The 16,823-nt window shown below is 40.3% G+C and overlaps 1 protein-coding gene across 2 annotated transcripts in view; it reads right to left on the bottom strand.

Annotated features, from left to right (window-relative positions):
* The window catches only part of LOC121867697 (1-phosphatidylinositol 4,5-bisphosphate phosphodiesterase epsilon-1-like), a 47,914-nt gene that overhangs the window by 3,665 nt on the left and 27,426 nt on the right, over positions 1–16,823 (bottom strand). For both annotated transcript variants that reach the window (XM_042367716.1, XM_042367717.1), the window contains 13 exons: positions 15,213–15,360; positions 13,274–13,483; positions 10,474–10,592; positions 8,688–8,820; positions 8,156–8,287; positions 7,897–8,031; positions 7,196–7,443; positions 6,654–7,065; positions 5,874–5,986; positions 5,028–5,229; positions 4,600–4,706; positions 2,871–3,096; positions 1,350–1,512 (listed from right to left, as the gene is read on the bottom strand). In XM_042367716.1, the coding sequence (XP_042223650.1) occupies positions 1,350–1,512; positions 2,871–3,096; positions 4,600–4,706; positions 5,028–5,229; positions 5,874–5,986; positions 6,654–7,065; positions 7,196–7,443; positions 7,897–8,031; positions 8,156–8,287; positions 8,688–8,820; positions 10,474–10,592; positions 13,274–13,483; positions 15,213–15,360 (2,348 nt within the window). The remainder of the gene's footprint in view (positions 1–1,349; positions 1,513–2,870; positions 3,097–4,599; positions 4,707–5,027; positions 5,230–5,873; positions 5,987–6,653; positions 7,066–7,195; positions 7,444–7,896; positions 8,032–8,155; positions 8,288–8,687; positions 8,821–10,473; positions 10,593–13,273; positions 13,484–15,212; positions 15,361–16,823) is intronic.

The raw sequence follows: 16,823 nt of genomic DNA, 5'->3' as shown, positions 1-16,823 counted from the left end.
TTCAGATTGAGATTATAAATGTGTGTGAGATCATGGCCAGTGTATGAGTGGTGCTCAAGCAAGAGGCCTATTACTCTTCACAGATTTCCCCAGCAATAATGGGCAAAAAGGAGATGGTTTACCTCTGCAACACAGGGTAAGACAACAATATTATAACCATATAATGTTTACCAATTGTACCTTACTAATATTATGCAAAAAAATAAATAAAAAAATACTCTGCGAGGACACTTCCCTGAATCCCACACCCTTCCAGCTTAATTCTCAGCCTTTCATGGGGTACTCTGTCGAAAGTCATGGAAAAATCTAAGTATACTGTACAGAATATTGTCGATATTTCTGCCTTGTTCTAGAATTTGAGTAAAAACATTTAGTCAGGGCCGTCCCTAGGAGGATGCGGGGCCCAGGTCAACTCAGCCACTGCATCTAGTACATTGATAGTTGTGTTAAGCAGGATCTTCCCGGCATAAAACAGTGTTGGCAATCCTTTACAAGGTTGTTTCACAGCACAGGTTCCATCATGGCATCTCTTATAATACTCTCTAGCACTTTACATACTATGGTGGTCAGGCTCACTGGTCTATAATTATTCGTGGAGTGACGATCGCCCTTCTTGAATATAAGACTCACATAAGCCATCATCCAGTCATCAGGGACCTTTTGCTCCTCCAGGCATTGCAGAACAAGATCTTAAGGGACTCAGGAAGCTCGTTGCACAGTTCTCTTAACACTCTGGGGTGCACCATAACAGGGCCGGGACTCTTGTGAATCTTTAGCTTTGACATTTTATTTCTTATAACCTCATCCGACAACACAATGTGGGTCAGCTCTGTTTCAAACCGTCTTTTCTCAAACGCAGGAAGATTGTTCGCATTCTCTCTTGTGAACACCAATGAAAAAACAATAATGTTCAATGCCTCCGCCATATCCTGATCAGAATCTGCATAACTACCATCTACAAGCATCTGGTGCAGTATGAATAAATGCATTTTACTGTATAATAAGAAATATAAAAATAAAAATATTCAACTAGTTTTATTTTTTTATTAATATTATTTCTCGTAAACTGCACTTGTTTATAGTAATTCCATCAATGCTCGTTTTAGCCTTAACAAGACCAGATGATCGCACTTCACCTTTTTATAGTCATATGTATAGTGAAGTATAATAAATGATAGTGTGAGCATTAGGCAGAAGGTAAGATCATCAAGCCCCTTTCCACCTCAGCAAACCTTATATTCTTCAGACCTTGTTACTGTCAAGAATTACTAAACGAAATAATGCTAAGAACATCACCGTAGAGAACCAGCATTATTAGAACCTTCTTATAATACTCTAAGAACTCTTACCTTCATCATCATAATCATCGTCATCCTCATCTTCATCAGTCTCGGGGTCGTTAAGTGATCCGGTAGAAGCATTGCTGACGAGGGAGTTTGTGCGTCCTGTTGGCCTGTTTGAGAGGCCCTTGATGCTCAACCCTGGAGCCACTTCTGCTACCAACTTCTTATTCTGAGAAGTTCACGAATAATAAAAACCATTAATACACATCGACAGCTTCATACAGTAACTTATGTGTGCGTGTACAGTATCCCATGTATGTACAAGTATCCCATGTGTGTGTACAAGTATCCCATGTGTGTACAAGTATCCCATGTGTGTCCAAGTATCCCATGTGTGTGTACAGTATCCCATGTATGTACAGTATCCCATGTGTGTACAAGTATCCCATGTGTGTGTACAGTATCCCATGTATGTACAGTATCCCATGTGTGTACAAGTATCCCATGTGCGTACAGTATCCCATGTGCGTACAGTATCCCATGTATGTACAGTATCCCATGAAGCCAAAAGCAATGCGAGAGGAGATAAGGATTTGTTAGGTAAGACTGTTATCCATCCAGGTGTTCACTCATGCACCCCAGCCATTAAACCTGCATCAACACAGCGCCACAAGGAGCCACGATTGGAATGTGTAAGACGTTATCGAGATGGACGACAACCTCTGACAACAGGTGGCGAGACGATGTTTTCACTAGTTTCAGGGACAGTGCATCAAATGGTTTATCCACGATGGTATTTTTCCCCTCCTAAGGTACTTTATTCTGAACAAGGTGTCTCACATGATTTACTGTCTGCATAAAACATAAGTAATTTGTCACATTTTCCTTTGATCATTAGGCTCCTGCAGGTAGCCAGAGCATAAGTCTCCAGTGTGACAATCATTAGGCTCCTGCAGGTAGCCAGAGCATAAGTCTACAGTGTGACAATCGGCAGGAAATGGTGAAGCCATAAATGGTGGTCCCAACACTTTTCTTATCATGGAGTTTCCTTGTCAAGTTCTTGGAGAATGTCCACTTTTTTATGGTAAGAATTTTATGTTTTTTTATGCACTACCGTACAAAACAGCGGCACAGCACAGCACTCGTACAATAACTTGTGTTTGTTGTGAAATATGTGAAGATGAGTGTACAGTACAGTACCTAGTTAGAGTCACCAATACTTCCTTAGTAATATAAGACAACCTAAGAAGGATCACCTCATGAAATTTGGAGGGAATTTTGAACCTTAAAACACGTTGGAAAATTGGTAATTTATAAACATTTATTTTCCATTTCCTGACACTGAAGAATAATGAAGTAATGTACTGTAATTACACAATGTGAAGAAAACAGTACAATAAAAGATGACATCTCAAAACTTTGTTCCAAATGTATAATATTAAGTATCTGAAGTTCTGAAGTTAGTTACTTAAAATAGTATACCAGTATGGCTAATAGTGACACGATATTTAGTGGTGATGCTTTATGTGGCTTAACAAAATTAAAAACTTGTAATGATAAGAACAACAGAATGAATTACACAATTACCTTGATCAAGATCCGGTGTTTCAGCTGAGAGGGGCTTGGCAGGTGAACCTCTTCAGAAAAATCCGACTCAAACAAGAACTTTGTCACTAATTTATCCCCAAAGACGTGCATGAAGATCTGGGCCATCCTCGTCTGTTGCAGCAGGGAACAGTGATTCTCAATGGACAGAATGACTGGGTAGGGCGATGTAACAAAGGCGCTGTGGTTGATGGTCTCCACAACGCTTCTGTAAAGGTAAAATGGCTTTAGTTTTAATATATGCTTGAATTACTTGACCTTGATCATCTACAACTTCTTCCAATATCTCAGTAGCAGTCTGTCCCTCTACACTATCTGAAAGAGAGGAGTCTTTTATAAATCTCTAATGTTTTCTCTGTCTTCCAACTTTTACCATCATTTACAAATTCCTTTCCACAACCAGAGATCAATGAGAGGTGTTGGTTACTACCTGTAATGTGTGTGTGTCCCTCACCACTGTGTCTAGGGTTCAGTCTCCAAACCAGGACAATTGTGAGAAAGGTCTTGTCCAGTGTATACAGTATCTCAATTGTCTCTATACATGCTGAATTGTACACCACCTCCACTGTTTACTGAATATACATGCTGAACTGTATACCTACTTTGTCTATACACATGCTGAACTATACACCTACTTTATCGATATACATGCCTATCAATACAATATTTGTATGAGCCACATACTTGGAGATTCAAATAATGTTTTTTTTCTTAATATTTCATATATGTCCACTAAGCTTCTGAGGACTATCATCATCATCATCACTATCATTATCATCATCATCATCATCATCATCATCATCATCATCATCACTCATATAGCTATCTTCCACATGTGTGTGTGTTAGCAGTGATTACAAGATGAGATCCCTCCATGCCACAACCACTCTCAACAAGTCTTGTCACTGAGGTAATTTCTTACAGTCTCCCCTTACTGATCCAACTTAACTCTAAGATCTATCAAAATGGTCATGACGAGAAGAAATGAAAGACTGATCCTCAAATATTCTTTTTAAGTGAATCAGGACTGGTCGACTGTACTACCAAGTTATAGGACCCCACCTGTAACTGAACGATCAGGTTATGGGACCCCACCTGTAACTGAATGACCAGGTTATGGGACCCCACCTGTAACTGAATGACCAGGTTATGGGACCCCACCTGTAACTGAACGACCAGGTTATGGGACCCCACCTGTAACTGAACGACCAGGTTATGGGACCCACCTGTAACTGAACGACCAGGTTATGGGACCCCACCTGTAACTGAATGACCAGGTTATGGGACCCCACCTGTAACTGAACGACCAGGTTATGGGACCCACCTGTAACTGAATGACCAGGTTATGGGACCCCCCTGTAACTGTACTCTTCCCTCTTGCTCAACCTTCATGACAAATTTCTTCTTTGTAAATTAGTATGAAAGATATTTATAATTTTTAAATTCATTAAATCTTTAGTTTCCAGCCATAAGATCAGTGCCTCAGAATTTGGTTATAGATTTACCACCTGTCCAGGACCATACAAGGCTGGGAGAGAACTGTACTTGAGGAATTTTAATTGAGAGAAATAATCACATACAGGTATTGACCATAATGATATGGTTAAGGACCTCCAAAAGCCGTTGTTGTTAAGTGAACGATCGTATAACAGTCAACACCTGCACAAACCACTGCAAGAAAAGGCAGATGTGTCCAGTTTAAATTACTTACCTGAAAGGAATTTTTGTTGTAAAGGTATGGCCGTGATATATCATAGGGGTTCCATCATCACCATCCCAGCAGTCCAGCTCTACGCAACGACATCCAGTCAACAGCACCTACACATACACACACATTGTACATAATATATTAAAACATACAATTCTAATACATTTCTTAATGCAATTATTTCTTTAAGTAAGTTAATTTTACATCTCTCTTAAATAAATTGTACATAATATTAATTTAAACATTAATTAATTATCTGTCAAGTAAACTACAGTACTGTATATCAAAAGTCAATTCTTATCTATATTTTAGGTTGAAATAAACATGAACTCTTTCAGAAGACAAACTGTAATTATGTAATTCATAATATCTGAGAATAAGTGAACTAAAGTACAGTACAATACATAAGATGAAGGCTCTCAGTTTCCTACCTGGCTATATAACTCAACTGAAGATTCCCCTTTTAGTTGATGTCCAGTTAAATAAGTATTGTGTGAAGATGCAATATAATAATTTGATAGAGGCATCGTCATGTCATCATCATCGGGCAGTATACGTTCGTCCAGGAAGGCATAATTATCTTCATCCATCATAAACCTTGCAAAGCCTTCAAACGACATCAACTCCTGTGATCTGTAACAAGAGGTCAGGTGATACTCAGGATATGTATCAGTAGTGAATCTCAGGTTATGTATCAGTAGTGAATCTCAGGTTATGTATCAGAAGTGAATCTTAGGTTATGTATTAGTAGTGAATCTCAGGCTATGTATCAGTAGTGAATCTCAGGCTCTTCACTACTGAATGTTACTTTTAATATTTCATTTAACTAAAGTCACACGATTTTATACAGCAGAAAGAGACCCCCCCCTCACCTCTCCCCCATAGCTAAGACCCAGCTGCATCGACCCCAAACTGAAGCAGCATCGATCCTAAACTGAAGCAGCATTGACCTCAAACTGAAGCAGCATTGACCTCAAACTGAATCAGCATCGACCCCAAACGAAATAAAACTGCTCCAGACGACAGTACTCTCGGAGACTGATTCACATGCCTCAGTACCGGAATAAGTAGCAAACTTTTGTCCGTGTTTGGTCATTAAACAGAGAAGAATTGCATATAAATTATAGATTATTTAAGAAATAGAGTAGAGTGTGTCACATAGTTAGGTCAGGTCAGGTCAGGTCAGGTCAGGTCAGGTCAGGTCAGGTCAGGTTAGATTAGGTTGGCTTGGGTTGGTTAGGTTAGGTTAGGATATACAGAATGTGTCGTATGGTTACCTTAATGAGGGGTCAGGTTCATGGCGATCCAGAAGTACCCGCAGTTCACCGTCAGTACGAATTTCTCCCTGATGTTCCTCAAGAAACCTTTGTAGTTCCAACATTGTAATAACCTATAACAATACAAGGAATAAAATAAATGTAATAATATTGTATGAAGAGGTTCCTTTATGTACAGTCACCCCAAAAAAATCGTGTCGCCTCTCATCCTGAACCACGAACCCCGAGATTCAGACTCTTGAATCCGAAGCATTTATGGACAGACTAATGTATCAGTGTCTTCTGCTTCGGGTTCATGAGTCTGAATCTCGGGGTTCGTGGTTCAGGATGAGAGGTGACACGATTTTTTTGGGTGACTCTACTCGCCAATGATTTAATTTTTATTCTAATATACACAAGTAAACTTTCTCTCAGACGGAAGACAAAATTATCTGTAAACTGAATATTTCCAACTGTTACTTCCACAATTTTATGATTTTAATTATGCGACCAAAATGATGGTACAGTTCCAAGCTTGGGGTCATTAGAACTTTGGGTCTAATTGTGTACCCTGTAGCCCATGTCTTAATTGTGTTCTATGTGGCCCATGTCTTAATTGTGTTCTATGTGGCCCATGTCTTAATTGTGCTCTATGTGGTCCATGTCTTAATTGTGTTCTATGTGGTCCATGTCTTAATTGTGAACCCTCTAAACAAGCTCTATACAGTATCTCTTCAGCCACAACACATACAATTATGGGTCACTGCAGCACACAGCAAACAAATGATAATATAATCTCACCTGGCTCTTAGAACTTTCCACACCAGCACAGTTTGTAACAATACTTGCTGCTGCAACGGCATCAAAAATCCTTTTCTTTTGACAATTATTTCTGAAGACTAGAAGATCGAGTGAGGTATTCCTGGTGAGGAGACCAAGCGTGGGTTTAGCAAGAGGAGCTCGGTGAGTAGGACTAGGGGGTGAGGTGGGGCTTGTGGGGTCCTCAAGAGAACTATCCGAAAGACTTTTTCTTGTTACAGCCAGAGTCTTAAACACGTCTCTGAGATCCTTCCGCGCCCGAAGACTAAAAGACTTGTACAGCACCACAAAATCGGTAAAGTCCAATTCAGCACCCTGTGTGATTGACTCGCCCCGGAACCCTCGAGGCGCAGGAGTCACGAACTCTCCGGTACCGCTGGATCGACTGCGCTCTCTGTGGAGTAAATCCGGTGGTTTAGACGACACTCACCAAAATATTTATGTTAAAGTTATTTTTAATTCACAAAACTCTGTTGGAATATGACACCCAGGATAAAGAGCAGGTAGTGTGAAATTATACAGACCTATATCCAATGGCTTGTTGTGGAGGAGACGGCAGACCAGTAGCGAGATCGTAAGAGGCTCTGGGAATTGCCGGAGAATGTATGTGAGGTGCGTGTGTAACCGGACCAATCAAATGTTCAGAGGTAGTGTCACAGGACCGTGAGCGAGGCGGAGAGGGATGAGCAGGAGGAATAATTGTGCGTCGACTGGTCGTTGAGAGCGCTGGGGACGGTGCTACTCTGACCTCATCAGCAATCTTTGTACCATCCTGTTAGTAAAAAAATAAATACATCAGTAATTGTAACTTAGGAAGGTTTTAACTACCTGCTTCTGTGTCGCACCTGTACTATAGTGGTAAAATTATCTATTATTTCAACCATGGTATTAACTCTGTCTTTAAATACAGTACAGTACAGTATGTGTTATTTGTGTAATTATCTTATTTCTTGTTTCTATCAGTGGGGATATATGTCTATTTCCTCTTTATGAGTCAACTTAGTCTGAGCTTATCCTTGTTTCAGGTGTTATTGTTATTAAATGAATATAAACCCAGAGGAAGAAAGTGTTTCATTCTTTACCACAACACCAGACGGCTGTAGTAACTCAGCAAGACTCTCAAACTACAGAAGGTCTTGTGAAAAAACTGACCAATTTAAAGTACTTAGAGGAAGCCTTACTACTTTAATGTTAACTACAGTACATAAATTACCTAAACACTTACTTTTGCAACATTTATAGTTGCTTGAGATTTTAATTTCTTGAGCCTAGTTGAGCCAGAACCTCTCTTGGCTGCCACTGGGTCTTGGGGGGACATACTGCCAGCAGTAGATGTTACCCAGTTTCTCCCACCAAAGATCTATAAAATAAATCAAATTAAGTAGAGTACACACTCTCTCTCTCTCTCTCTCTCTCTCTCTCTCTCTCTCTCTCATATCATCATCATCATCATCATCTTCTACCTGTAGCTAATAATGACTCACCTTAATTGCTTCAGCAGGTTTGGGACCACTACAAGCTTCGTCCTCAAAATAGAGCTTCAAGTATTGTTCTTTTAGCCAATAGAGTCGCTTATCACTGACACTTGCCAGCCGCCTTTGGGCACGAACTAATACCTGTTTGGGTAATATACGTCATTATACCGAAGATCATGAAAACACTAATTAACCTGAGGTTATCTGAAGTACCTTTGTATGTCTTCTTTTAATAGTGATAGTTAGAACCATTTTCATAGTAGTTTGCATCTACATTATGACAGAATCATTCAATATGTACAGTCCGGGTCAAAAGCTGGCTCCCCGTGGAGAAACCGAGTCGCGGGAATGAGTCTCCGAACTGATTTACCCTGACTGTCTCGGGTGTAAATTTAAACCTTATTAGGGGTCGATACTGCTTCAGTTTGGAAGGGAGCGAACTTCTGACTCCTTCAAGAGCTTTCTACAGTCAAACATGTAATAACTTCATAATTATACCAGAAAAACAAAGTATATACAGTACAGTACGGTATATACTCACTTGCAGTCCTTGACACCATAGTTTGGCAACAGAGGGCGGAGCAACCAACACCATGATGCGGTTGTCAGCAAGGTTGGCACCATATATGAGTGTGACACAATGATCCGATGCTTGTGAGTTCTCCAGGAAGTACCTGAATATAAGCCATGTCAATAATTGCCTTTTAAACTTCTGGAAATAAACATATGACTTATTATGGGAGTGATTTACAGACCCCCAAGCAGCTCAGCCCATATGACAGGAAATGAGTAGGGCAGCAAAATATAACAACCTGAGCATTATGGGGGATTTCAACTTCAGAAATATTGACTGGGACAACATTGTAGGTGACTATGAATCTGAAGACTTCCTAGATGCAGTACAGGACAATTTTTTAAACAACTAATTACAGAGCCTACTAGAGGTGACAATATATTAGACCTAGTATTAACAAATAAAGAAAATATTATCAGAGATATCACAGCAGGGGAAGAGCTAGGGAACAGTGATCACAGAGAAATCAGGTTCACCCTAAATTGGGAAACGAAAAACAATGACAATATGGTCAGAGTCCCAGACTTTCGATCGGCGGATTATGAGGGGTTAAGAAGGTACCTTGGTGAGGTCCCCAGTAGGAACGGGTGAGGTCACAGGTGACACAACAATTGATCATGACTATTATATATTCACTAGTATACTACGTAAAGCACAAGAACAAAATATACCATACAGAAAAATTAGGTCAAATAAGAATGAGCCAAGGTGGATGACCAGAAAACTTAAACATGACATAGGAATAAAGAAAGGAATTTATAAGAAATTAAAGGGAGGGGAGGAGCAGCTCAGAAATAGGTATAATGAACTATCTAGGAATGTTAAGAAAAATGTAAGGAAGACAAAGAGGGACTACAAAATCAGGATAGCAAGAGAATCCAAGGCGAATCCCAAGGGATTTTTCCAGGTATATAGGACAAAGGTCAAGGACAAAGTGGGGCCTTTAAAGTCAGAGAGAGGAGAGGTGATTGATGATACTGAGAAAATAAGCAGAGCATTAAACAGCTACTGTACTTCTGGTCAGTTTTCACAGAAGAAATTCACAAGGAAATTCCAGAGGTGGAACTGATATTTAGGGGAAATGAAGAAGAGAAATTAAAGAATATCACTATCAGAAAAGAGGATGTTCTTAAGAAGATAAATAAACTAAAGAAGACAAAATCCCCAGGGCCGGATGAAATTTTCTCTCGAATTTTGAAAGAGTGTAGGGAACAGATTAGCGGACCCCTCGTAAATTTATTTACAAATCATTAGACACGGGAGTTGCGCCAGACTTGTGGAAACAAGCAAATGTAGTACCCATATTAACAAAGGGAGACAAAGCGTCAAATTTCCGGCCGATCAGTTTGACGTCAGTAGTGGGGAAATTTCTTGAATCAATTACAGTATAGCAAATAGCATCCGATCGCATTTAGAGAAAAACAAATTAATCTACGACTCTCAACAAGGGTTTACAAAGGGAAAATCTTGTCTCAAATCTGCTGACTTTTTAAGGAAAGTCTTCGAGGTAGCCTTAATAACTCTTATCATTGTATCATAGCTGGATGATCCTCATACTCGATTACCAGTGACGGCAAAGTAAGTGTTGTATTTGTTGTTGTTGTTATATTTGTTTTTGGTGGTGTTGATGTTGTAATAATATCAATCAGTGGTTACGACCTTGAAGTACAAAACACAAAGTCAGTTTCTATAATAGATAACAGGTTTTTGTTTAAGATTAACTACAATTACGTGAAAGGTTATTCCAACGTACCTTCTGGCAACGGCTGAGAAGTTGGCATCTCGTACACTTGGCTCAACTTCCTTCAGACAGGCGATCTGAATAAAACCTTCTTCAGGAGTACCACCACTTAGCTCTGGAGATGTTGAATACTGTAAAGAACAAATTATAGACTTGGATATTTTATATGTACCACAACAAGTCTCTGCCGGGTGGTGTGATGATTAAAGTGTGGGTGATCTGCCCGTCTGTTTGTACCGGATCACGTGTCCGACCCACCACAGTAGAGGAGACAACCTTTGACCCACATGTTACTTTGCATACCAGGGCGGTCCATACCTTGTAAAGGGAGGTGTTACAACTTAAATATCAAAACGTCAATTACTCCTGATCATAGTTTGCACAAAGAACTTGTTTGTTATGCACATATGAGCAATATATACAGTACTGTACACTGGAAGTTAGAGACATATTGATACAATCATATGTGTGATAGTTAAACATATCAGTTTGTATCAGACAGAACACAGGTATCAGTAGGTGATGCTGGCAGTAGGTAAGTATTATATGATAGGATTGATTAATTGATTGATTGGGTAAAATATCAGGTGTCATAGCCTGTGGCCATTTGACACAGGATAGATCTTTGTTGTAATCTCTTTCAAGTTGTTGGTAATGGATAAATTGTCCCATTGTAGCTGCCAGAAGGCCTGACTGTGAGGAAGATATCTCTGTGATGGAGGGAGCATAAAGGGGCATGACTAGAGGCAGCAGACTTGGTCACCTCGTCAGCCCTCTCATTACCTCGTACTGTATAGACACAAAGACAGGAACCCAAAAGAAATCCATTAGGGGCCAGCTGACAGAGGACCATCGGCCAGATAAAATATCTAAAACGAGAGAGTGGATGGGATTGAAAGATTCCAAAATCACTACAAATAATAAAGCTCCGAACTTTATGCCTGGTGATTTCTTTATGGGTGAGGTGTACAGCAGAGAGCTCTCCAGTATACAGTAAATTGATGTAAAGGTGGGAAGTCCCCCACTGCAGCTAAGCTCAGGGAAGATGGTTCCAAACCCAACACCAGCGTCGGATTGGAGCAAACTGTATGAACATGTACCAAGCCATCATGTCAAGTTACATGTTCCTGGAAATATACCCTGGCCGTCACTTCATTAACATGAGCCTTGCTCTCTGGGAAGTAACGACAGAAGTGCATCTCTGGTAGGTACCAGGAGGCCACTGTTAGCATCTTCACTGGGTGACCGGGAGTTGGGTTGGTGATGATCTGTCAAGCAGCTCCCAGAAACAAAGGCCAAAGGATCGGGGGAATGCATGGGTGACGGGTAAATCTATGGTCCGTGGGTCTCTCAGATATGGCCTCCCATGTTGGAGATCTAGGGCGACGCTGTGCAGTTCTTGGTGCCACAGTGAGCCATTAGGGACTGTTGATGCATATCCAGTGGTGAAGCATATCCACCATAAGACTGAGTACTGGGGAGGATCTAAAGGCCCCTCTGACCAAACGGGTGTTAGTGTAATGGATAGTATCGATGGTCTTTAGCCTGGCTGGTGTGGCTGAAGAGTACCCACGACAGCACTGACCCCACCCTGGGCGTCATGCTCGCAATTTTACCTGGCAATACTTGGTAAAGTAAGGCTGTATGTGATTGGTGGAGCTATTTTCTGCTGTTTCACTATCAGGATAAATATTAAACAAACCAAAGGTGACAATTTTATATTACTGTAATAAATTATTCATCATTATTTTAGACCATGGGAAGTTACCAAATTATTGTATATTTGCTCAACTAATAAAGAAAATTTGATGTGAGAATCTTGTAGCATCTGTTGTTGTTGAGTTGCCAATTCATTAATATAATTTTCTTCATTAGTTGAGCAAATATACAATAATTTGGTAACTTCCCATGGTCTAAAATAATGATGAATAATTTATTACAGTAATATAAAAATGTTACCTTAGGGTGGAGTCAGTGCATCTTTGGTTCACTGTACAGTATTCCCCTAATGCTCCCGGTGTTAAGGTCCGTGTTCCTCTGAAACTCACAGATTACCATGTAAATTACACAAAATAAATCTTAGGGTGTGTGCCAGGGATCAAGAGGAGTCAACACTACAGGAGAGTACAGACCACCATATTTCCCAGGTCATAGAAGGACCCTATAATTAACAAAGTATATTTTAGATGTTTTATTTGTTTTAGATTTAATAGCCAACTGTACTGGTAAAGCCAAATCACTGGCTATATGCTATCATGTTTCTCACTACCACAACTATCACGGCCTTATGTCCTATAGTGTTATTTAATGTTTACTGTATGTGTATTTATGCTATTTCATATTTATTATATTGTCTTATACATACATAATGTTATACATGTACATATAGCTATTTATTTATGTATTTTACACACTCCTGAGACTGGCATGAAAGACTCACAGATTTTGCTCTCTCACGGGGTCCAGTTGACCTAACCCCAGCGAGCTTTAGGGGAATACTGTACAATCTTAAGGTGAAATACTGGATAAGCTGTGAGGGCTCATCTTCAGGCAATCCAGGATATTTTTTATATACTGTATACAGTATTTCTGTTAACAAGTGTAAACATTTAAAAGTTAAGAGACCCGACCCAACAACAGTACTTGATGTTAAAGAATGTTAGTTTTAATATAGGAATAACCTCAGCACACTTCTAGTTCTTCTAAAGCAATACAAGAATGTTAAGAAGTAATTGTTCCTTTTGGGCAAACAACAAAATTAGATCAGAAAATAACTGAAAACATAAATTAGAAAACAAAAGTAATCTATTACCATTAACAAAAGTCCCGGAGAAACACTATCTTCAGGGTTGGCTCCAAGGGTGTAGTCTGGTTGTGAGGAGGAGTGTCCAGCTCTGAGGGCCGACCACGGTGGCCGGCACCACGTGAGTGTACCATTACTGCGCTCTAGTCGCATGTACACCAGACAGTTGCGTCCACTCTCAGGGTCCCAGTGGACTACAGTGGTGCCGTGGTGCAGGATCTATACAAAATGGAAACATACAAAGTTTATACAATAAGATAAAGTCATAATATGAACACTCTACCTATAAGAACATTTATAAACTTACCTCCAAAAACGTTTTTAACTTTATGATAAATACCGGTACTTTTGATACACACCCTTTAGCGTCTCTTCTCCTCAACTCCTTTTGTATGTTGATAATTACTACTTAAGTCTTAAAACAAAGAATAAACTCTCCAACACCTTCCACAATAAACTATAAGTCATACTTTTAACTCTTTAAAGAGTTAAGTATCCTCAGGTGTTTTATTCTCAAACCAGACAATGTTATTCAGGTGAGAGGAGCCGCAGTAAGAGTGAGAAAATCCCCCACACACTGTTAACATTCTCTGGTGGTATAGAGTAGCAGGCACTGTATCTTATTTTGTTAATACCCTTTACTACAGAATCTTCTTATATTGATATGTAGATGTGACTCATGCTAGAAATAATAAGCTTCTCAATAGTGTGTCCTGGGTTAAATCCCCAGGTCAGAAGGGAGTACAGTGTGACCCTCACTACCAAACATGGCAAGCATTCTCCTGGTTCCTCTGCACAAACACTAGACAATGAAGGTCATAATAGAACTCAAATATACATAACAATGAAAGATCAATCCCCTGACAGGTTAGTAAATACTGTAATATCATTTGTAATCCTTCAAGACTAATGTATATGTAATCACAGGAGGCTGGTGTGGGCTCATCACCACACACTCTCCGTGACAGATGATAATTGAGAAACACTCCACCTGCCAATTTTTGCAACAGCCAAATTATACGACATCTGTACATAGCTCACACACCGATACTGCAGTCAAGTTGTAAGAGTATGAAATAATGATATACTGTAGGTGCTAAGACTACCAAGTGTTGTAACTAAATTTATATCCAAGTTTGTATACCTACACTGTCTAGGTACATTGTTTGTATACCTGTACTGTCTAGGCACATTGTTTGTATACCTGTACTGTCTATGAATATTACTTTTATCCTCTTCGCCACTGATCGGCTTGTTAGCCGCTTGGGCGATCGGTATTGTTATATTTTAAATAATAATAATAATAATTATAATAGCGAGTGTTTTGCTCTTTTAAAGCAACAGTTCTTATAAACAGTTCACTAGTGGTCAAAACACTATAAAGTCAAAGAGTTTAATAATAAAAGAAAGTTACAATAATTAACCCCAAGACAAAATAAATTAATATAACAGTGTGTATCCAAGAACTGTTTACCAGCCTAATACAGTACAGTAAATTACGGGTATAAAAGTTGCATCTCTTAACTACTGAATTTATGTTATTTAAAATTAAGTTTCGAGTCAAATTCAAAGCACGATTATGAATAGAATAACAGGACGGAGTTGTTCTTCCTAATAGAATAAAGAGCCAAGATCATCCGTGTAAACTCCTTGTTATTTCCTTGAATGATAACAAAAAACTCAGTTTATGTTTTCTCCTAGTCAACCAGCTCTTAATACCAGAACACAAGGAGTTCATTACCTCCTCAACTTTTTAAGTAACACATAAAGCAGTATAGAGCCTGTATGTGTCTAGTGTATCATACAGAATAGAGCCTGTATGTGTCTAGAACCTTGAAAACTGAGAAGTAATTGACTGATGAGTTATGTAGTACAGTACAGTATATTGGTCTTAACTAATGCAACATCAAGAAAGTAAATATTGAACAAAGTTGTAAAAGTTGCTGACCTGTAGTGTGTGAAGGTCGAGGCCAACTGTGGTCCTGGGCAGAGGAATGAGGGTTACACCGTGATCATTACTGAGCAGCTGTACGGGATGGTAGTCATCTAATTCTCCTCCTCCCACCTCACTACCAGGGCAGCCACTACTCACCATACTGAAGATTGAGATGGAATATTATAGTATTACTGTACACACACACACACACACATACAGAGACAGAAACACACACAGACAGACACACACACAGAAACACACAGATAGACAGACACAGACACACACACAGAGAGACAGACACTCACACACACACTACTACTTTGCTGTCACTGGTAATCGAGGCTGACGATCATCCAGCTATGATACAATGATATGAGTTATTAAGGATGTCACCTACAGTAGGTTGGTGAGTTCTGAGGTGACTTAAGAGGCCGATACGGGACCGGCAGAGTCGTCCACAGATGTTGCACGTGTGGGGGGCTACATCTAGTGCGGGAGGGGCGGCGGCAGCGTCTTTCCGGCAATGGCGCTTGTCTGCCTCGGTTTACAGTTGGGCTAACTCAAAAGTATTGACACCTTCTCGTGTGGTGCTCCTCCAAGCATTATGGTGTGCAGTAATCGTCTCCCAGGTGAGGGGGTCCATTTGACACTTTTTCAGGTTTGTCTTAAGACTATCCTTATACCTTTTCAGTTGCCCGCCAGCATTACGTTTACTATTCGTTAGGTGACTGTAAAGTAGCTGCTTTGGCAGTCTACTGTCGTCCATGTGGGTAACATGGCCAGTCCAGCGTAGTTGTTCATGGATAATGGTAGTCTCGATGCTCCTACAGTTGGTGTCAGCAAGAATACTGGCATTTGTTCTCTTGTCTTCCCAGTGAACCCAGAGGCTGGAACGTAGACTACGTTGGTGAAAGTTTTAAAGTGCCATGAGGTGCCTCCTGTATGTGACCCATGTCTCGCTGCCATATAGCAGGGTGGGGAGGACCACTGCTCGATATATGTGTAACTCTGTAGATAATTTCAGCTCCCTACAGCTGAAGACACAGGTACGGAGTCTACCAAAGGCTTAAGATGTACATCTGATCCTGTGCTGAATCTCTTCATCAATGTCCCCGGTGATGGACAGGTGGGAGCTGAGATACTGAAAGTGGGTAACATTAGAGAGGGTAGTACTGTTAAGCTGGATGGGTGGTGGAGGTGTGGCTGAACCAGGGGCAGGTGGAAAGAGAATCTGAGTCTCACATACATTCACCTCAAGGCCGAAGTGTGCATATGCATCTGTGTAGGTGTTCAGGATCTCCTGTAGGTCGTGTTCAGTGTGAGCAACAAGGGTGAGGTCGTCTGCACACTGAAGTTCAGTAATGGAAGCTGCCGACACTTTGTTCCTGCCTGGAGTCGTCTTATGTCCACCCCCCGGTTAAATTGGCACTGGCACGAGTAAGGAAGGCAGCCAAAAATGGAAAAGAGAGTTGGTGCCAGTACACATCTTTGTTTAACCCCTGTTTGGATGGGGAAGAACTCAGACTGGGTGCCATTGTGCAGGACACTGCTGTTCATGCCATCGTGGAGTTGCCTCACAATGGCGATGAATTTTGGTGGGCAGCCAAAACGGCTGAGGGTCCA

Source organism: Homarus americanus, unplaced genomic scaffold, assembly GCF_018991925.1.
Source record: "Homarus americanus isolate GMGI-L3 unplaced genomic scaffold, GMGI_Hamer_2.0 scaffold46583, whole genome shotgun sequence".
NCBI classification, from domain to species: Eukaryota; Metazoa; Arthropoda; class Malacostraca; order Decapoda; family Nephropidae; genus Homarus; species Homarus americanus.
This window is presented reverse-complemented; position numbering and strand designations above follow the sequence as displayed.